The sequence below is a fragment of the Phyllopteryx taeniolatus genome, chromosome 4 (genome assembly GCF_024500385.1).
Source record: "Phyllopteryx taeniolatus isolate TA_2022b chromosome 4, UOR_Ptae_1.2, whole genome shotgun sequence".
NCBI lineage: Eukaryota > Metazoa > Chordata > Actinopteri > Syngnathiformes > Syngnathidae > Phyllopteryx > Phyllopteryx taeniolatus.
Window position 1 is genome coordinate 5,923,353 of NC_084505.1, and position 22,381 is coordinate 5,945,733.

At 42.9% G+C, this 22,381-nt stretch overlaps 1 protein-coding gene across 5 annotated transcripts in view; it reads right to left on the reverse strand.

Moving 5' to 3' along the window:
• Nucleotides 1-4,364: 4,364 nt before the first annotated feature.
• The window catches only part of LOC133477420 (collagen alpha-1(XVII) chain-like), a 35,673-nt gene continuing 17,656 nt past the window's right edge, over nt 4,365-22,381 (reverse strand). For all 5 annotated transcript variants that reach the window (XM_061772133.1, XM_061772136.1, XM_061772135.1 and 2 more), the window contains 33 exons: nt 21,526-21,630; nt 21,400-21,453; nt 21,065-21,118; nt 20,846-20,908; nt 20,511-20,555; nt 20,214-20,285; nt 20,089-20,115; nt 19,949-19,984; nt 16,713-16,748; nt 16,443-16,547; nt 16,220-16,321; nt 15,785-15,865; nt 14,330-14,380; nt 12,809-12,871; nt 12,646-12,705; nt 12,160-12,186; nt 12,019-12,063; nt 10,450-10,479; nt 9,633-9,749; nt 9,423-9,545; nt 9,083-9,178; nt 8,816-8,941; nt 8,671-8,715; nt 8,474-8,584; nt 8,261-8,398; nt 7,471-7,632; nt 7,246-7,392; nt 6,706-6,855; nt 6,320-6,469; nt 6,078-6,227; nt 5,881-5,961; nt 5,032-5,076; nt 4,365-4,633 (listed from right to left, as the gene is read on the reverse strand). In XM_061772133.1, the coding sequence (XP_061628117.1) occupies nt 4,584-4,633; nt 5,032-5,076; nt 5,881-5,961; nt 6,078-6,227; nt 6,320-6,469; nt 6,706-6,855; nt 7,246-7,392; nt 7,471-7,632; nt 8,261-8,398; nt 8,474-8,584; nt 8,671-8,715; nt 8,816-8,941; nt 9,083-9,178; nt 9,423-9,545; nt 9,633-9,749; nt 10,450-10,479; nt 12,019-12,063; nt 12,160-12,186; nt 12,646-12,705; nt 12,809-12,871; nt 14,330-14,380; nt 15,785-15,865; nt 16,220-16,321; nt 16,443-16,547; nt 16,713-16,748; nt 19,949-19,984; nt 20,089-20,115; nt 20,214-20,285; nt 20,511-20,555; nt 20,846-20,908; nt 21,065-21,118; nt 21,400-21,453; nt 21,526-21,630 (2,747 nt within the window). In that variant the 3' untranslated portion in view covers nt 4,365-4,583. The remainder of the gene's footprint in view (nt 4,634-5,031; nt 5,077-5,880; nt 5,962-6,077; nt 6,228-6,319; nt 6,470-6,705; nt 6,856-7,245; nt 7,393-7,470; nt 7,633-8,260; nt 8,399-8,473; nt 8,585-8,670; nt 8,716-8,815; nt 8,942-9,082; nt 9,179-9,422; nt 9,546-9,632; nt 9,750-10,449; nt 10,480-12,018; nt 12,064-12,159; nt 12,187-12,645; nt 12,706-12,808; nt 12,872-14,329; nt 14,381-15,784; nt 15,866-16,219; nt 16,322-16,442; nt 16,548-16,712; nt 16,749-19,948; nt 19,985-20,088; nt 20,116-20,213; nt 20,286-20,510; nt 20,556-20,845; nt 20,909-21,064; nt 21,119-21,399; nt 21,454-21,525; nt 21,631-22,381) is intronic.

Sequence of the window (22,381 nt, forward strand, 5' to 3'; positions counted from 1 at the left end):
GCTGTGCTTCGTCTTGCTTTTAAGTTGGTTCTTTGAAAATGACCAACAATATAGGTTTATCTACAAGAAGTGAAACTCAGTCCCACGGAATATACAGTGGGTACGGAACGTATTCAGACCCCCTTAAATTTTTCACTATTTGTTATATTGCAGCCATCCATCCATTTTCTACCGCTTATCCGAGGTCGGGTCGTGGGGGCAGTAGCTTTAGCAGGGACGCCCAGACTTCCCTCTCCCCAGGCACTTCATCCCGAGGCATTCCCAGGCCAGCGAAAGACGTAGTCTCTCCAGCGTGTCCTGGGTCGTCCCCTGGGTCTCCTCCCAGTGGGATGTGCCCGGAACACCTCACCAGGGAGACGTCCGAATCAGATGCCCCACCCACCTCATCTGGCTCCTCTCGATGTGGAAGAGCAGCGGCTCTACTCTGAGATCCTCCCGGATGGCTGAGCTTCTCACCCTATCTCTAAGGGAGAGCCCGGAAACCCTGCGGAGGAAACCCATTTCGGTCACTTGTATCTGGGATCTTGTTCGTTCGGTCACGACCCACAGCTCGTGACCATAGGTGAGGGTAGGAACATAGATCGACCGGTAAATTGAGAGCTTCGCCTTTCAGCTTAGCTCCTTCTTTACCACAATGGACCAATACAAAGTCCACATCACTGCTGCCTGTCAATCTCCCGTTCCATTCTTCCCTCACTCATGAACAAGACCCCAAGATACTTGAACTCCTCCACTTGGGGCAGGATCTCAACCCCGACCTGGAGAGTGCACGCCACCCTTTTCCGACTGAGGACCATGGTCTCAGATTTGGAGGTGCTGATTCTCATCCCAGCCGCTTCACACTCTGCTGCGAACTGCTCCAGTGAGAGTTGGAGGTCACGGCTTGATGAAGCCAACAGAACCACATCATCAGCAAAAAGCAGCGATGCAATACTGAGGCCACCAAACCGGACCCCCTCTACGCCTCGTCTGCGCCTTGAAATTCTGTCCATAAACGTTATGAACAGAATCGGTGACAAAGGACAGCCTTGGCGGAATCCAACCCTCACTAGAAACGTGTCCGTCTGCCGGATATGCGGACCAAACTCTGACTCCGATCGTACAGGGACCGAACAGCCCGTGTCAGGTTGTTCGGTACCCCATACTCCCGAAGCACCCCCCCACAGGATCCCCCAAAGGACACAGTCGAACGCCTTCTCCAAGTCCACAAAACACATGTAGACTGGTTGGGCGAACTCCCATGCACACTCGACCCTTCCCGAGGGTGTAGAGCTGGTCCACTGTTCCATGGCCGGGACGAAAACCACACTGCTCCTCCTGAATCTGATATTTGACTTCCTGACGGACCCTCCTCTCCAGCACCCCTGAATAAACCTTACCAGAGAGGCTGAGGATTCTGTTTCCCCTGTAGTTGGAACACACCCTTCCTTTCTTTTTATAAGGGGGACCAGTACTCCAGTCTTTCTCCATGGCCTCACCAAACTCCTCCCATACCCGAGTTTTTGCTTCAGCGACCACCAAAGCTGCATTCCGCATGACCAGCCGGTAACCATCAGCTACCTCAGGAGTCGCACAGGCCAAAAAGGCCTGATAGGACTCCTTCTTCAGCTTGACGGCATCCTTCACCATCCACCATCCCCTGGTGTCCACTAACGGGTTCGGGGATTGCCGCCACGACAGGCACCGACCACCTTACGGCCATAGCTCCGGTCGGCCGCCTCAGCAATGGAGGCGCGGAACTCGGACTCTATGTCCCCCGCCTCCCCTGGAACATGAGCAAAGTTCTGTTGGAGGTGGGAGTTGAAACACCTTCTGACAGGGTATTCTGCCAGACGTTCCCAGCAGACCCTCACAATACGTTTGGGCATGCCAGGTCGGACCGGCTTCGTTCCCCACCATCGGAGCTAACTCACCACCAGGTTGTGATCAGTTGACAGCTCCGCCCTTGTCTACACCCGAGTGCCCATGACATGCGGCCGCAAGTCCAATGACACGACCACAAAGTCGATCATCGAACTGCGACCTAGGGTGTCCTGGTGCCAAGTGCATGTGTGAACACCCTTATGGTTGAACATGGTGTTCGTTATGGACGATCCGTGATGAGCACAGTCCAATAACAGAACACCGCTCGGGTTCTGATCGGGGGGCCCGTTCCTCCCAATAACGTCTTTCCAGGTCTCACTGCCATTGCCCACGTGAGCATTGACGTCCCCCAGCAGAACGATGGAGTCCCCAGCGGGAGCGCTCTTCAGCACCCCCTCCAAGAACTAGGCACAAACGACAGTCATTACCCGTCCACCCACCTGAAGGTGGAGGGAGGCTACCCTCCGGTCCACCGGGGTGAACCCCATCGGTACAGGCGCCGCGGGGGAATAAGTATACCCACACCTGCTCAGCGTCTCTCACCGTGGGCAACTCCAGAGTGGAAGAGAGTCCAACCCCTCTCTAGAGGACTGGTACCAGAGCCCAAGCTATGTGTGGAGGCGAGTCAGACTATATCTAGTCGGAACTTCTCGACCTCACACACCAGCTCGGGCTCCTTCCCTGCCTGAGAGGTGACATTCCACATCCCTAGAGCCAGCTTCTGTAGCCGGGGATCGGATTGCCAAGGTCCCTGCCTTCGGCCACCGCCCAGCTCACACTGCACCCGAGCCCTATGGCCCTTCCTACAGGTGGTGAGCCCGTGGGAAGTATATTGCAGCCATTTGCTAAAATCATTCAAGTTAATTTTTTTCACAATGCACACACAGTACCCCATATTGACAGAAAAAAATGGAATTGTTGAAATTTTTGCAGATTTATTAAAAAAGAAAAACTGAAATATCACAGCCATAAGTATTCAGACCCTTTGCTCAGTATTTAGTAGAAGCACCATTTTGAGCTAATACAGCCATGAGTCTTTTTGGGAATGATGCAACAAGTTTTTCACACCTGGATTTGGGGATCATCTGCCATTCCTCCTTGCAGATCCTCTCCAGTTCTGTCAGGTTGGATGGTGAACGTTGGTGGGCAGCCATTTTCAGGTCTTTCCAGAGATGCTCAATTGGGTTTAAGTCAGGGCTCTGGCTGGGCCATTCAGAAACAGTCACGGAGTTGTTCTGAAGCCACTCCTTCGGCATTTTAGCTGTGTGCTTAGGGTCATTGTCTTTTTTGAAGGTGAACCTTCGGCCCAGTCTGAGGCCCTGATCACTCTGGAGGAGGTTTTCGTCCAGGATATCCCTGTACTTGGCCGCATTCTTCTTTTCTTCGATTGCAACCAGTCGTCCTGTCCCTGCAGCTGAAAAACACACCCACAGCATGATGCTGCCACCACCATGCTTCACTGCTGGGACTGCTTTGAGCTGGTGATGAGCAGTGCCTGGTTTTCTCCACACATACCGTTTAGAATTTAGGCCAAATAGTTCTATCTTGGTCTGATCAGACCAGAGAATCTTATTTCTCACCATCTAGGAGTCCTTCAGGTGTTTTTGAGCAAACTCCATGCGGGCTTTCATGTGTCTTGCACTGAGGAGAGGCTTCCGTCAGGCCACTCTGCCATAAAGCCCCGACTGGTGGAGGGCTGCAGTGATGGTTGACTTTCTAGAACTTTCTCCCATCTCCCGACTGCATCTCTGGAGCTCAGCCACAGTGATCTTTGGGTTCTTCTTTACCTCTCTCACCAAGGCTCTTTTCCCCCAATTGCTCAGTTTGGCCGGACGGCCAGATCTAGGAAGGGTTCTGATCCTCTCAAACGTCTTCCATTTTAGGATTATGGAGGCCAGTGTGCTCTTAGGAACCTTAAGTACAGCAGAATTTGTTTTGTAACCTTGGCCAGATCTGTGCCTTGCCAAACTCTGAGCTCTTCAGGCAGTTCCTTTGACCTCATGATTCTCATTTGCTCTGACATGCACTGTGAGCTGTAAGGTCTTATAGAGACAGGGGTGTGGCTTTCCTAATCAAGTCCAATCAGTGTAATCAAACAAAGCTGGACTCCAATGAAGGTGTAGAACCATCGCAAGGATGCTCAGAAGAAATAGACAGCACCCGAGTTAAATATGAGTGTCACAGCAAAGGTTCTGAATACTTACAGGTGTGTGATATTTCAGTTTTTCTTTTAAGAAATCAGCAAAACTTTCAATTGTTTTTTTCTGTCAGTATGGGATACTGTGTGTCCATTCATAAGGAAAAAAATTAACTTAAATGATTTTAACAAATGTCTGCAATATAACAAAGAGTGAAAAATTTAAGAGGGTCTGAAAACTTTCCGTACCCACTCTATATATAAAAGCATCCCACAGATGAAACCAATAAGTAAGATTGATCCACAAAATTACTTTAACGCTCAATTCAGTTGCAGATTTTACAAAATATGTACACACGCTGGATATGGTAACTGCAGTTGGTTTGATTTTATTTGAAGTATAAATCCACACTTGTAACAAAACTGAAAGTTTGGGGTATAGCTTTAAAATTCCTATTCTATATGATCCCTGACAGCAAAGCAGATGCAGTAATAATGAAATAACATTGGATACATATACTGTTGCAAAACGGACAATGTGCATAACAACGTCGGGGTACTCTCATCCACACACCCTCGTGCCTTAGACACCAACATCCCTCTTTGCTCTCCTTGAAATCGTTGAGAAGTCACCTGAAAAAGCAAGACAAGTTAGTTTATATTAAAGGTTTGTAGATAATGTAGACTGACTCCAAATTGTGCTAATAAATAAAGCCAACAATGTGAGAAGAAGCCCATTGGATCATCATAAAAGTGAACGATTATACTGCAAGTGTGTTGTGTACAGTTTACTATTTATATTTGTATTAAAATACATTGAGATTGATAATGACTCATTAAAGAGTAAGTCAGAAAGATGCGTCTATAAATCAAAACTTAAATATTGAGGTCGTATGTGCAGTATGTAGCGCTGCAACGCATTATTAGTGTATGAGGTTCACTGAAGTAAAATCGATCTGTGCCATAATAATACGGAGAGTTGAAAAATTGAACTATGTCACAAACCATCAGCAATCAACTTGACTACTGACCTTTTTCTCCCTTGGGTCCTTGTTGCCCTGGAGAACCACGGTCACCTGTATCCATACAAACACAGTGTGGACATTTAAGCTGGGTGGAGCGACTGGTTCAGAGTCATTATTAAATAGCCCAATAGGCCAATGACAGAAAAAGTTAGTGAAAGACATTTTAGTTATTTTAAGACCCCTTCTGTAAGGCCTCTTTTCACCACTTTTTCAGACCCTTTATCCCGGAACTAGGAACTTTTGGAAGGTTTCACACAATGGGAACACTTCCAAGAAGAAAGTTCCTTGTCGTTTTTGGGGTACGAAAGAAGACCCTGCTAGAGGGGAAGAACTTTCAAGAGGCCCAGGAATGCTTTCCTATAGGTGTTAATTTCTGATTGGATGACTATTTACGGCAATTTACCCTATTTCACACACACAATTGCCCTGTCAGTACTGTTTTGATTTGACATTGTGGAATCGTGCGACAAGACAAGGGACTAAAAGACACAAAGCGACCACAAATTTAAACAGACAGCGAGGATTCTGTGTTTTTTTTTTTCCCTGAGGAGGACTGAAGAGGAAAAAGGAAGCGGCGGTCCGAAACAAGAAAGTTCATGCCAAGATATCCGCAAGGTTTAGAGTTTTAACTCATCTTTTCATGTTTGATGAACACACTGCAAATTAATTTTTGCAAAAAGTTTACTTATCCATAACGATATATTTGATACGTTTCTGATGCACTTGTCCTCAATAAGGGGAGCTGGGGCCTATCCTAGTTGACTTAGGACATGTTTAATACTACGATAAAATCTGAATTCTTAATCTTAACTAAGAACAAAGTACCATAAAATTATTTTGGAATGCAATGTGTACCTCTGTCTCCTTTTGGGCCTGGGAATCCCATTTCCCCTTTTTGTCCTGGTCTCCCTGGTGCTCCGACTATGGCACCATATGCTGTAGTAGAAATGTTCACTTGTCAGTATAAATAAATATCAATTACTTATTTCATTTTTGTTGTCTTATCTAGTGCAATAAGATGTGCAGTGTTATATTAGAAAGCAGTGTTTTACTTCTGATGAATTCCACTATATCAGTAACGTTTGCTTGGGAACCAAACAATCGGCTGTATCCGGGGGCTCCTGGAGGTCCAGGTTGTCCTGGTGGCCCTTGAACAGTGTGTTCATGGTTGCTCCCTCTTCTGTCACTAATCAGACCACGTGCTAGAAAAACAGGTCATTGCCATGAAAAATGTCAAAGTTTGATAACCATTGTCTGCACATTATTTGCCATTGGCTGGCATGTGATTGCTTACATTGGAGGTATTCCACAAGAGGTGTGTAATTTACACCGGAACCAAACCCTTGACTATGGCCCGGCACACCTGGAGGACCAGGTGGTCCTTGAGGTCCTTGGAAAATGTGATTAGTGTACTCCCTGATGATGTCACGTAACACACCTTGGGCTGCAGATGAGATAAATGGCACAGAGAAGTTTGCTTCAAATTCGAACTATTCATTTTACTACATGTGCCACCTGCACGGTGAGAGGTTATGTTTTCGTCATTGTTCGTGGGTTACTTTAGCAGGATTATGCAAAAACTACAAAGTGATTGTCACTATAAAAACTTTATACTTTGATCCAGGCACACGATACCAGCGCAGGCTTGAACGAAGCATTCATTGGTCAGAATCCACTTACATCTTATGTATTCCACCAGATCTGTTGCATTTCCATGAGTACCAAACCAACGGGTGGACCCTGGAGGTCCAGGAGGTCCAGGTGGTCCTCTGGGTACTTGCCCAGCATGGCCATATTGATCCCTCCCAGAGTCATACAACAGACCTTGCGCTGAGGATTACATGTCCAGATAGTTTAACACAGCAACCCTTAGTATAATGTTGTAGTTTCCAGCCTTTTCTACACTTGGCACCGCAAGAAATAGCAATAGAGTAAAGCGCAAAATATAAATGCAAGTCTCAAAATTCACACTAAAAGAAAATATTTTTGCACACATTAGGAAAAGAAGTACACGTTTGATTCTCATAGCATGTTTGATTCGTATACGTTCACACAGTGGCTTGCAACAGAGACACTGGTTCAGCCGTGAGGCTCTCAAAATTATTTCTTGTATTTGTGAAGCGTAGTCTCAGATGTAGAGTGATTTAACCTCAAAAATATGTCAGTGCATTGCAATTTTGCATGTGAATTTGAGGGAAAATGCAGCATATGTTTACTCACATTTGATGTATTCCACCACATCCACAACATTATCTTGAGAACCAAACCACTGGCTGTATCCAGGGGTTCCCGGAGGACCAGGGGGTCCTGGAGGGCCTTGGACAGCACCACCAAATTCCCTCACAACATCCCGGAGCAGGCCATGGGCTGCATGTTGGTGACAACAAAATAAGTCAAAATAATTCCATTGTATCATAGGTGATGTTTTTCTTGTTTGTCACCTACATTTGATATAATCGGTTACTCTGACGGCCATACTGGAGTAGTCTCCACTATCCACGTTCCAGTTCATACCACCAGATACGCCTGAGTCTCCCTTTTCTCCTGGGGGTCCAGGAGGGCCAGGTGGACCAGGAATGCCAAACATACCTCCTCTTGTCCTGTCACCTTAAGATATTTCCTTAAGGTTATATATTCATTCACAGAACTGGTCAAGAATGGGTGAAATTTCAAATGGATGAAGTGCTTCACAAAGAACTGCCGGTAAGTTAACATACAAGGGCCAGGCAAAAAATAACAAGCCCAATTTAATTTAACCTACTAATAATTGATTTTTTTTCTCCTCCAGAAGTTTTCATGGTTTTTAGTTTTAATACAGTACTTGTTTGACGGTTTATTTAGAAAATGTTTTGTTTAAGCTTGTCCTCTTCCAGTCAGTGTCAGCCATTTTGGAAATGACATCATTGTTGGATGCCCAGCAGAAGAAGAGAGCTGTGATTGAATTTGTTGCTTTGGAAGGGTAACCACCAATAAACAGTTAAACAAGATTGCAAAATGTGTAGGGGGAAGCTGTAATAGGCTACGGCACAGTCAAATCGTGGGGGTCCAGTATCAAAGGTGAAGAACAAGAGCCTGCTTTTGAAACCTTTTGAAAATAAACCTTCAAACAAGCATTGGAAATACAAACCGTGAAACATTCAGAAAAAAAAGTCAATTATTAGTAGGTTGAATAAAATGTGGCTCATTGCTTTTTGACTGCCCCTTGTATTTGGTATCTGAAATTTCTTGTACTCACTGCTGACATATTCCCGTCTATCTGCTCTGATCGTCTCACTGTTGGCAAGACCAGTGTAGGAAAGTTCAGAGATCGGACCAGGTGGACCCACGGGTCCAGGGGGCCCGGGGGGGCCTGGAGGACCTCTACCAGCAATACCTTTTGGAAGCACGTTGGTTAAGTATTTGATACAGTTATTTAAGAAAGTGGAGCTATTTATGTACTCAAACTCACTTTGAAAGTATTCACGGACATCTGAGCTCAAGTAGTTTCCAGTTCCTGGTGGTCCAGGTGGACCCGGCACACCAGGTGGCCCCTGGGGCCCAACAGCAGTATGATACTCACCTGGTTTGACATTGTACAAAAAAAAAATCCGGGATAAAAAGACGACTTCATCGAATAAATACTGTAAAAAAAATGCTTTCTCTTACTTGAGAGCCCATTTCCATGTCCAGATACACCCAACATGCCCCTGTCTAATGTCAAAAAATGACCCACAGTTAGACATAATGAATTTATAACACCATAACTCTTAAATACTAAATTTGATACCATCATTAAGAAAAAAAAAAGTACCTTTCATCAGACTGAGGACACGTTCAGCCACCTCCTGGATACCAAATCTATAGCTTCCATGACCTGGTGCTCCTGGGGGCCCTGGTGGACCAGCAGGACCAGTAACATATCTTCTCACATCCTCTCCTGCAAACAAACAATTACAGTTTACACTCATATTGTGATGTCAAACATGGTGTGGTATATTGGGGTTATTTCACAGGGGGTTTGTTAAAGTGACATGGTTTCGACACATTTTTGACTACAGAACAGTTTAACAAGACTTACGCTGTAAAAGGGCGATGAGGTCATCAACAGAAATGGAGCCACTTTGAGCAGTGAGACCAATAGAGCCAGAAGTCCCACCATATCCTCTGCCCTGACCTGGATCATTGGACATACTTTAGTTTGAACAGTTTTACCACTGGATCACATTGTCAGTATTGAATACTGTCAATTGAGTGAAACCGATTGTCGATGAATAGCTTCTTCAACCAAAAATGAGTGCATTACTGCAAACAACAGATGCTGATAAGAGTGTCAACTAGTTTGCGATCTTTAATAGAACATTACTTCAGTTTTTGTTTTTTTCTTAAGAAATAACAAGACAATAGTTGCCCATTCTTACTCTGCATGTAGGCGATGACTCGATTTGCTACATCATCCACCATCACGGCGCCTGAGGCCGCTGAGATACCAGGAGGCCCCGGAGGCCCTGGAGGTCCCACCAGAGACTGCTTCAAGTTTCCACCTGCATGTCAAAACAACTCAATTTGATCAGTGATTAACCACAATGTAGTAATAGATTGACATTGGAAATGAATGCACAACATCTCACTTTGAATGTACTCTGCAATGTACTGGCCCATGGCACTTGAACCTGCTGCACTCCAATCTCTTCCAGGTGCACCAGGTTGTCCAGGAGGTCCGGGCGGTCCTCGTCTTGATGCACCCCCTTGTACAAACACACAAATATTTTTGCTAAAAATAACAAAAATGGTGCTGGTATACTGTAGCTGTCCGTTTTTTCGATTACTGTATGACATTTCTGCGCACTAGTAGAATGACTTAGGGAGCACTAGTAGAAGAACTGCATGTTACTAGTGATGAAAAACTGTGTACTAGTTGACATATACGTGCTACTAGTACAACCAGTGAAGCACTAGACGTTAACTAGTAGAATTGTATATCACTATTAGTATCAGTAGCACATATTTGTCAACTAGTGCACAGTTTTGCCTCACTCGTAACTTGTAGTTGTTCTTCTCGTGTACCCTAGTCATTATACAAGTGCACCCTAATCGTTCTACTAGTGCACAGAAATGTCATATGGAAGTGGGGGGGAAGAACGGCGCTAGTAAGACAAATTTGTTCTACGAGTGCACCCTAATTGTTCTACTGGTGGGCTGAATTGTCTTACTAGTAACAACAAAGAGCATACTAATACATGAACAAGTCCGTGCACTAGAACGATATAAAATAAATGCTTAAAACAGCTTGCCATTTTTGTGAAAACCAACAATTGAATCCGAATGTAAACTGCCTCCTTGATTTTCAACATATATCCTTACCTGTGATGTCATTTAGGGCATGGTCCCTAAAGGGATCGATATTGATACATGACCCATACTTTACATATCAGACAGGACTCTTACCCAGGGAGACTCCAGAGAATCCTGAATCACCTGTGAGGAATGCACAAATAAATGTTTTAGGTTTGTTGCTATCCTGGTCCAACTTTGAATCCTTAATACAATCTAGACAATAAAATACAGTGGTGCCTTGAAATGTGAGTTTAATTTGTTCTGTAAACACGATCATACTCAAATAATTTGTATCTCAAATCATCTTGTCAAGTTTTGGCTATTTCATAGTGGTGTTGGAGGCAAAAGTGCAGGGAAGCAGGGAGACAAGGCACGAATCTCAAAACAAAGTTATTTATTTTCAAAAACAGAAGGGCCGTGGAAAAACCAAAATACTAAATTAACAACAGTCTAAAAAAAAACAAGGTTCAAAGTAACAAAGAAACACTAGGGGTAAACTCACAACATACAACAATATGACAAGAGAAACGTGACTTTTAGCAACAGAAAACAACATACGACATCGCCAAAGAACCAACAAGGACTGACAGAAAGCAGGGAATGAAATACAAGCAAACTGACGAGACAGCGAGGAACACAAACAAGACACGAGTGGCTGGAGGGAGCTGATCGGTTGACACAAGTTAGGGGGCTGACGAGAACAGGTGGACACAATAACCAACACACAAGACAGGAACAAAACTAAATATAATCGAAACTGAACTTTTTTTATCGCAGTATGCAAGTTTGAGCCAGTTGATGCCAAGTAAAGCTGAGCGGCGAAGCTTCTGTACAACAGCGGCAACCAGGATTTGCCTTGAATACAAAGTTATATGGACACGTGTCCCAAATCCGTCTACCTGACCTGACTGAGGGGATATATTTGATCGAAAACTATAAATTTCGCCCGACGCCAAAAGATTTCATGAAAGTCTACAAGTCTCTTGACGCATAGAAGTATGTGTCAGTCATTCAATTGCCGATTTAAAAATATTCTGACAGCGAAACGTCTCCATACATGACGTGTATTTGCAAATTATAAGGCTCATATAATTTTGTAATTTTAGACGATAGCAGGCCCACGATAAAAGGTAAAATATCACCAAAAGTAACGGCGGCAACAAGTATTTAAGAGTGAGATGCAAGTTATTAGCTAATGTGGGATTCATCTTTTGTTATCACCTTGGTGCCAAATATCATTAGATATGAAACATTTTATATTTAATATTGTAATATTATACTGCAAAACAAGTTATTATATAGTTAAATGTATTACCATTACTATATAAAAGTGCAGAAAGCAAACATGGTCGGTGAGTATGGTTCCATTTGTGTCACGTAATGTGGCTGCATGTAAGCTTTCAGTGAGCTTCATTTGGCTTTGGGATGCCGTAAAAGCTCGAAGAATCCTCCATTTACAGTCTGAATGTACAGCCCATAATGCAACACAAAACTACCATTTATTAATTAATGGAAATAAGCGTGAAAACCCCGATAACTCGTGGTCGGCTATTGACTTCCTCCTAATAAAAATGACTTTGACTACTTATGCATGCGTTTCTCGTGTTAGCATTAGTTAGCCGACTAAAGGCTAAGCTATGTGCACCACTGTACATGGAAAACGTGACTGTTAATAGCTACCTGGTTCTCCTGGAATTCCTGCCAAACCTGGCTGTCCTGGTTCTCCTGTAACCGATCAAATTGATTGGAAACCGTATTATTTGAACATATTTTAAGAGTAAAGTTGTCATGTAGGTACAGTAGGCATGTTCATCTTCATACCTTGGTAACCTCGTAGTCCTCGCTCACCTAATAATGATGATAAGAAAGGGTCAAAATTCAATCAAAGCATCCTACAGTAGTGCAACAGCCATTCATCAATTCCACATTCAATTGTCATCCTCTAACAATGGTTCAATGACCAATCTTTGGAACACATCTCAGATGACTGAAACATTTCTTTTCCCCCAAGCAGTACAGTTTGATTTGGTGCCACAAGTTAAAAAAGGGAACCAAAATAACTGTTTCATTGGCTTTCCCAACACAGTACTGTAACATGATAGGTAACAGTAATGGCAGGATGGAGTTAGATTCCAATGCTGTCCACTAATTGGTTGCCAGAGACTTAATTTCCTTGTGACAGCAGAAATGAAATGGGAGGAACCCAAAATATGATGATTTAAAAATGACAATAGATGATACCAAAAACCAGAACTGTGAACTGAACTGTAAGACTTTTTGGGAATATGGCTTAATTGTCAAGTGTACCTTGTGGGCCCTGGGGACCAGGAGGTCCTGGTGGTCCCGTTGGTCCAGCAAAGAAGGTTTCTGAGGGGGGGGGGGGGGGGTGCAAATTAGGGGGGGGGGTGCAAATTAAACAACCATAGCTTAACGTAACAAATATAAAGTTTTTAAAAAATACTTCACCAACCTGATGAAGGTACAAAGTTTCCAGGCTCTCCTTTTGGTCCTGCGGGTCCAGGTACTCCAATGCCTGATAACCCCATTTAACATCAATAACCAATGTAATATACACAACCCCAATTTCAATGAAGTTGGGACGTTGTGTAAAAAATAAATAAAAGCAGAATACAATGATTTGCAAGTCATTTTCGACCTATATTTAATTGAATACACTACAAAGACAAGATATTTAATGTTCAAACTGATAAACTTTATTGTTTTTAGCAAATAATCATTAACTTAGAATTTTATGGCTGCAACACGTTCCAAAAAAGCTGGGACAGTGTCATGTTTACCACTGTGTTACATCACCTTTTCTTTTAACAACATTCAATAAACGTTTGGGAACTGAGGACACTAATTGTTGAAGCTTTGTAGGTGGAATTCTTTCCCATTCTTGCTTGATGTACGCTGTTCAACAGTCCGGGGTCTCCGATGTCGTATTTTATGCTTCATAAAGCGCCACACATTTTCAATGGGAGACAGGCCAGTCTAGTACCCGCACTCTTTTACAACGAAGCCACTTTGTTGTAACACATGGAGAATGTGGTTTGGCATTGTCTTGCTGAAATAAGCAGGGGCATCCATGAAAAAGATGTTGCTTGGATAGCAGCATATGTTTCTCCAAAACCTGTATGTACCTTTCAGCATTAATGGCGCCTTCACAGATGTGTAAGTTACCCATGACATTGGCACTAACACAGCCCCGTACCATCACAGATGCTGGCTTTTGAACTTTGCGTCCATAACAGTCCGGTTCCTTTGGCCCGGAGGACACGACGTCCACAATTTCCAAAAACAATTTGAAATGTGGGCGGCGCGGTGGGGACTGATAAGAGTGTCTACCTCACACTTCTGAGGACCAGGGTTCAATCCCCGGCCCCGCCTGTGTGGAGTTTGCATGTTCTCCCCTTGCCCGCTTACATGCAGTGATTTCTCCAGATTCTCCGAACCTTTTGATGATATTATGGACCGTAGATGATGAAATCCCTAAATTCCTTGCAATTGTACGTTGAGGAACATTGTCCTTAAACTGTTCGACTATTTTGTCACGCACTTGTTCACAAAGAGGTGAACCTCGCCCCATCTTTGCTTGTGAATGACTGAGCAATTCAGGGAAGCTCCTTTTCTACCCAATCGTGGCACCCACCTGTTCCCAATTAGCCTGTTCACCTGTGGGATGTTGCAAACCGGTGTTTGATGAGCATTCCTCAACTTTCTTAGTCTTTTTTGCCACCTGTCCCAGCTTTTTTTTGGAACGTGTTGCACCCATAAAATTCCAAGTTAATGATTATTTGCTAAAAACAATAAAGTTTATCAGTTTGAACATTAAATATCTAGGCTTTGTAGTGTGTTCAATTAAACATAGGTTGAACATGATTTGCAAATCTTTGTATTCTGTTTTTATTTATTTTTTACACAACGTCCCAACTTCAATGAAATTGGGGTTGTATTTAAAAAAATATGTATAATTATCCATTTTCAGTACCTGGCTCTCCTGGTGGACCTCTACGCCCAGGGGGACCTTGTCTTGTCTCACCTATGGTGACAACAAAAGCAAAGTAAAGCAAAGCAAATTTATTTATATAGCGCATTTCATACACAAGGTAACTCAATGTGCTTCACATGATACAAACAAAGAAAATAATCTGCTTATAAACATTTAAAACTAAGAGAAAAAAAACAAAAGTACAATTAAAACAGCAGAACAAAAGAACAATCAATATGACTTCTACGCTGCTTGCCAATATTTATGGTTTCCCCTGAATACAGTCGAACATATAAAGTCAGACTGTGTTTGACTATGATGGTGGAAAATAATGTAGAATTAATTAATTTGTTCCTGGCTCAAACTGTCGGCATCATAAAATGCTAACTCTTAAGTGATGCCTTTAGAAAAATTTCAATATATTTATTATTGTTCTCGTAAAAATAGAAGTTTGTACGTTGTAACAAAAATAAAGTAAAAGTTCGAAGAGGCTGGACATGCACAGAATGGAGAGGGATCAGGAAGTTATTGTTGCAAATGGTGTGTAGTGTATAATAAAGACTGATCATTAATTGATGCTCAAGAGATTTGCTGAGGTTTCAACTAGTCATTTATGATGACGCTTTGAACTAGAGGTTTTGTTGGATTTTTTTAGGCATATTTTCCCAGAAGGGCATCACGATGAGGTAGTGGTTAATATGTCTGTCTCACAGTTCTGAGGTTTGGGATTCGAATTTCAGCTCTGACCTTCCTGTGTGGGGTTTGCATGCTCTCCCCGGGTTTTCTCCAGGTACTCCGACTTCCTCCCATATCTCAAAAACATGCAGGTTAGGTTAATTGAAGTCTTTAAATTGTTCAAGGTTGTGAATGTGTGTGGGAATCTGTAGTATGTGTGCCCTGCAATTGACTGGCAATTAGTCCAGGACGTACCTGAAGAAATCAGCCAGTTCCTCCTAACTGTATATGGAAAAACTTTATCGAATATGGATGGATGGATGTATTTAAAAAAAAAAAAGAAAAGGTTGGTTGAGGCGGCACGGTGGCCGACTGGTTAGAGCGTCAGCCTCAGAGTTCTGAGGACCCGGGTTCAATCCCTGGCCCCGCCTGTGTGGAGTTTGCATGTTCTCCCCGTACCTGTGTGGGTTTTCTCCGGGCACTCCGGTTTCCTCCCACATCCCAAAAACATGCATTAATTGGAGACTCTAAATTGCCCGTAGGCATGACTGTGAGTGCGAATGGTTGTTTGTTTCTATGTGCCCTGCGATTGGCTGGCAACCAGTTCAGGGTTTACCCCGCCTCCTGCCCGATGACAGCTGGGATAGGCTCCAGCACGCCCGCGACCCGAGTGAGGAGAAGCGGCTCAGAAAATGGATGGATGGAAGGTTGGTTGAACTCCAAACTGTACAAATTTTAGCGTATCCAACTTCTGAGGTTCCATTGCAATACTAAACCTACCGGGAGGACCTTGAAGACCTGGAACTCCTGGAGGCCCTGGAGGTCCCGGTGGGCCCATAAATCCAGCCGATGAAGACAGACCTGTTTGAGAAGAATCACGGCGCTTAGATATATAGTTTGCTGGCGTTGGGCAAAAAAAATAAATAAATGCATGTCGAAATTTGGTCAATTTTATATTTTGTCACAAATCAATGCTATTAGTCTGTGCCCAGTGGGTATGTTATTTATTTATTCTTTTTTATTTTTATTTTTTTACAAATTATTGATCAATCTAAAGTGTTAAGAATGGCTTGCTTTCTATAATGATGCAATGTTAATTGCTCAACAAAGAGGAGATGCAAAGTTTTCATTTGATGCCAGCGAAATGCAACATTTTAACATTGATGAAGGCTTTGAGTGGTACTACAAAACTGAGGAAACAGGTGCAGTACTTACTACCAGTTCGTGTTGCACTGACAGTTTCTGAACTTCTGATACTGATGCCAGCTTCTCCTCTCTCACCTCTCTCCCCTTTCTCTCCTCGGTCTCCCTTTCGACCTTGAAAATGATATCATTCTAATGTTGTAAGAGTGATAGCTAATTACACCATCTTACCTTTATCTTTCATCATATAATACCACTTCACAGGTTAAACATTTCACAAAAATATTGCAATTACCAATTCCTGTTGGACCAATGGGACCAGACAAACCAGGAACTCCAGGAGGACCAGGAGGTCCAGTCGGTCCTGGTGGTCCTGGGATGGCCACCGTGTCAGAGCCAACTAGCAACAAATTAAAAAATGAACAATATTTACACTTATTGAATTTTTCTTTCTTTCTTTCTTTCTTTCTTTCTTTCTTTCTTTCTTTCTTTCTTTCTTTCTTTCTTTCTTTCTTTATTTCTGTTATCCATGTATTGCAGTGTAATAAGTGTAGTAAAATCTTACTTGGAGAAATGACTTGACCAGCTGGACCCATTTCACCTGAATGACAGATTTCACATTTCTTTGTCAAAAGCATATCTTACATTTATACAAATGGATATATGGGAAATGGGTTACATTTATGAAGCCATTCTACCTTTAAGATATAATGTTGCATCACTCACACATTCATACAATGACAGTATAACAGTTTATTTTGTCATAGAAAGAACGCAAATGCCTCAGTCATGTCATATCCGGTTTTGTTTGTTTGTTTGTTGTGTGGAATTGTCTGTTGTGTTGCAGTCCCTGGGTGCAGGTCGGTGGGCGGAGTCTCTTGCGATGCAGCTGCTGGTGATTTGTCATCAGCAGTGTATTTAAGCATGGGAGACGCAGGAGGAAAATGCAGAGAAATTGTACTTCGCTTATTACCATTGCCTTGCCAGCTTTGTTACATTTTCGCGCATTCCCATGTTCATTCTGTAGCCAGTAGCTATTTTCATCTGCTCTTTTTCTAGTAAGTACTTCTGTGTTCTTGTTTCTCTTCCTTGTGTTGGTTAGAGTTTGTTCTCCTAGCTTCCTTTAGTGTTTTCCTCCTGTGGCTCACCGTCCTTATTTAAGTACCGGTCCGCTAGTTGGTTTTCACGTTGACCTTCTGTCACGTTACTTTCTGTTTATAGTTGTCTTTTCACGGCAGCATGCTCCCTTTGTTGAATAAAGTCTGTAAACATGCATCTTCTGTTGTTTTGCTTTGGGGTCCAAATATATTGTGTTTGACGCAGCCAAAACTGAATTTCTCGGCCATTATGGACCTCGTGAGCGCTGCGCGTGTTTGAGAGACTTTGTCTAGCCAAAGGGAATTGGTTAGCCAACATTATCGCTCACTCTAGGAGATTATATCAACTATCAATGAGCTCACAAACAACCTTAGTTCACTGGACTCACGCCTTGACCAGGTTTGCGCTCTCCTTCCTGCCACTCCTGCTGTTACAGATTCGGCTCAAAGCATTCCCACACACCTGCCACCTGCTATTCCCATTAACACCTGCGAGCCAAATATCCCCCATCCACCACGTTATTCTGGAGATTTTGGATTGTGCGGACAATTCCTCCACCAGTGTTCCTTGGTTTTTGATCAGCAACCGCTTACGTACTCTACTGATCGTTCCAGAGTAGCTTTCGTTATGAGTCTGTTTTCGGACAAGGCAACAACATGGGCCATGGCAACTAGCCATCGGTGTCCTGAGATGTGTTCCTCATTCTCCATTTTTGGTAAGGAGATGAGGAACGTCTTTGACCATCCCGTGAGGGGTAAAGAGGCTGGCAGTCGCTTATTGGGTTTTTCTCAAGACTCTCTTACGGTGGCCGACTACTCTATTTCCTTCCGTATTCTGGCTGCGGAGAGCGGCTTTGATGACGCGGCTCTTTGCAGCATTATTCGGTGCGGGTTAAACCCCATTGTTAATGCACTGGCAGCTCATGACGAAACAAGTTTGGAGGACCTTATCGGTTTGGCCATAAGGCTGGATAACCGACTACGCGAACAAGATCGAAAACGTGTGGGTGAGCTCAGGTGGCGACCAGTGAGAGCAACGACAAGGACACCAGCGCTGGCGGTGACTGATCCTAGATTCAGCCCCGCTCCTCTTCCTTCAATGGATCCGGGCTGGCAGTCAAAGGGGGGGAGGCCATGCAACTGGGAGCGCGACGACTCAGCGTCCAGGAACACAACTGACCTATGAGAAGCTATGTTTGTACTGCGGGCTACCAGGACACCAGGTTTCGTCATGCCCAAGGAGACCACTTCTGACTGGCGGGATCGAATCTGCACGCCGCTACAGCTCGACGGTGCCAAGTCAGCCAACCTCTACGAAGTCCCAGGACCAAACAAATAACTGTGAGTTGCATGAGATTGGTTCGACCCCTTATAGGACTCTCAACCGAGCAACTGGTCGCCTTCAGCTCCCTGGTATGATTTCTCTTAATGGTAACCGCCTTAAAGTTACAGCACTGGTGGATTCTGGGGCTGATGATTGTTTTGTGGACTTGTCGGTCGTAGAACCACTCAAATGTTTGATAGTTAAATTGGAGAACGCTAAGGAGGTAAGGGATCTTAATGGGGTCCTTATCGCCACTGTTGCACATGAGACTGAGTCCCTGGGGTTGGTTTTGTCAGATAACTATCACGAGACCAGATGCTTTTTTGTAATGCCAATCCAATTGGCAGCTGTTGTTTTGGGCCTTACATGGCTTACGGAGCACAACCCGGACATTAACCGGCACATCCCCAAGATTACTACTTGGAGCTTGTGTTGCCATTCGCAGTGCTTGCAATCTGTTGTACCGACCGCTGATGTTCCCGTTTCACCCAAATTGGAATCTATAAATTTAGACTCAGTACCACTATCTCAAGCAGGTCTTCAGTAAAGATCAAGCCCAATTCCTGCCACCGCAACGTGACTGTACAATTGATTTAATTCCGGGTGCGCCATTGCCCAATGCTAAACTATACCGGGTCTCCAAACCTGAACAGGAAGCTCTTACAGAGTATATTTCATCCTCACTAGCCGCAGGGCTCATTCGACCTTTGAAATCCCCAGTAGGAGCAGGATTCTTTTTTGATAAGAAGGACAAGACGCTTTGTCCTTGTCGATTTACAGGGGCCTAAATTATATTACTATGAAGAATAAGTACCCGCTGTCGCTGTTGGACTCTGCATTCAATCCGTTGCATTCTGCTTCCATCTTCACTAAACTGGATTTGCGTAATGCCTATCACTTAGTCAGAATCAGAAAGGGTGATGAGTGGAAGACTCCCTTCAATACTCCCATGGGTGAGTTTAAATATTTGGTGATGCCGTTCGGTCTTACGAATGCCCCCGCTGTTTTCCAAAACTTGATCAATGACGTACTGTGCAATATGATTGGTTGCTTCTGTTTTGTTTACTTGGATGACATTCTCATTTTTTTTCCAGAGATCTCAAAGAACGGCAGCATGTTCGGCTAGTCTTGCAGAGACTTCTTGAGAACCGTCTGTACGCCAAAGCAGAGAATTGTGAATTTCATGCCTGTTCCGTTCAATTTCTGTGTTTTATCGTGGAGAGGGGCCAGCTAAGACCAGATCCAGCCAAGATACAGGCTGTGGCCATCTCCGACATCAAGGAAGTACTTGCAAAGGTTCCTTGGATTTGCGTTTGACGCAGCCATAACAAGTCAGACTTTAATGACATGGCATCTGGAGCAATGGCTTCTGTCTTTTACCTTTTGTACCAGGCTGTCCTGGAATTCCAGCAATACCTGCAGAAAAAGGTCATTATGATTCATACAAAACAAAACAAAACAAATACATACTGGCATTATTAAGAGATGTGAACAGATTCATATTTGTATAGTTTTCCCACCTGGGGGCCCTTGAATTCCTGGAGAACCTGAAAAAAAATTATTGGTTAAGGCAATGGAATAAAATATAATAATAATAATAATAATAATATTGATATATTTATAGTAGATTGGACAGTGTGGGCACCTGGAAGACCATCAAGTCCAGAAGGCCCAGGTGTTCCTCTCACACCAGGAGGTCCCATTGATCCTGCAACACCTGCAATTTATATACAGGCTGTTTAACAAAGGACTTCATAAAAAAATAGCACAGCGAGACATTGTTTTTTTCATCAGCTTCTTGGTAAATGGGGCAACATGGTCAGTTTGGGAATGAAAAAAATGCTACAACAAGTTTCCCTCTCAGTAAAAAAGAAATAAAAAAATAGCTTAGATCATAGTTGTGAAAGATCACAGAATAATTACAGAAATATTTATTCCTCACCTGCAATTCCCTGCGCACCCTTTGTGCCATCTCTTCCAGGTTCACCTGCATAAACACATCAGTCAAAAAACTGATTTTTTTATCCGAATATGTTGCTCTTTGCATTCATTGGTGTTAGCATAATCTCAGATATTGAATCACATTTAAAATGTTTTTGTTCATGATTAAGTTGCCATGAATGACCTTATTAAGTCACAAGTAACCATAAGGGACATTTGAAGGTAAATACAGTATTCTTTCTGCTTTTGAAGTTTAAAAAAATAAATAAATACTTGAGTGATGTCCATGTTCTTGCAGTATATTAAGCTATTACAGTTCACAGTGACACACTGTACCTTCTGGGCCACGTGGTCCCCTCTCTCCCATGCCTCCTTTGGTTCCTGGCAAGCCTGGTGTTCCTAATGTGTAAATTCCCATAATACAAAGTTATCTTTAGTTTTACACTTTGCTCATTAAATATTGTTGATAGTAACCACAGAATCAATAGGTTCATATGCAAGTAATATATGCAAAAGCAATAACAATGCAATACACAGTAATGCCTTAAAGTGAACCTTTTTGTCCTGGAAATCCACTATCACCCTGGGAACCCTTTTGACCAAGAGCACCTGCAAACAATCATTATTCTGATCATTATTCCTTCCGAGTCACACATTTTACACAACTGAACAATCAATATACTCATATCAAATGATTGCAGGTCTTCATGGGATACCCTGCCCATCACTGCACCTACTGCACATATACAGTAGCCTGTGTACTCTATATTAATTAGGACCTCATAAATGTGAGCTACAACTCTGAAAGAAAAGTGTTTATGTTCCCTTTAGATTTTTTTTCAGTGTTACTTTGGTTACTCTGGATCAATCATTTATCATGGACCACTTACCTTTCTGCCCCACTAGCCCAGGAGCACCAACTGGTCCCGAATTGCCATGTGATCCTGTCCAAATTAGGTTTCAAGATTAAAGACGGAAGACCTCAATAAATATTCCTCGGATTTAGCCTTGTTTACCTTTTTCTCCTTTCGGTCCAAAACCAGGTAGTGCAGCCTCTCCTCGGGGGCCCATTGGCCCATTCAAGCCCTTCTGACCTGGTAATCCCTGAGGACCTGGATCACCTAGTCATAGAGAATACTTTCTATACTTTGTAGCTAAACCGAACTGTGTATGATACTGTAATTTCTCATGTATAACGCGCAGCCATGTATAATGCTTACCCCCAAAGTTGACCTAAAAATTCTGGAAAACTCTTCTACCTATATATAATGCATTTTTACAATGCATGATTTTGCTTCTACCCATATGATCAAAACATGAAGTATTATCTGCATTTTGTTAGTTTTTTAAAAATAATTATTCTGAAGTTAAGCATTTTATTTGAACACATAATACGTTCTTTTTATTTACTTGCTCTTATTTTGATATTCACAGCCCTACTTTTATTTAGTAAATGAGAAAACACACAGTTGTGCTCATATGTTTGATTACCCGGGCAGAATTTGTAAGATGGGTACAATTCTTTAAAGAAAACATGAAGGGCCAGGCGAAACACATTTAGTTTTATTTTAATATGATTCAAATTAAACTGTCAAGCATTTCAGAAAATCATTATCATCAAACAAAACAGAACCATAAAGAAATGAATGATGGTTGTTGTTCAGTCATCAGTCGTATTTAAAAAAACCAAAAAAAAAACTACTTCACAAATTCTACCTGGGTATATATATTTATGAGCACAACTGTGCATATATGCAGTCATATGTACCCCTGTCATATTGGAATGAAAGTGTAGGCTACACCTTTTTCATAACCACTTGGTGGCGGTGGTAGAATGAAAGTATACAACTCTAGATGGCGGCATACATTTAT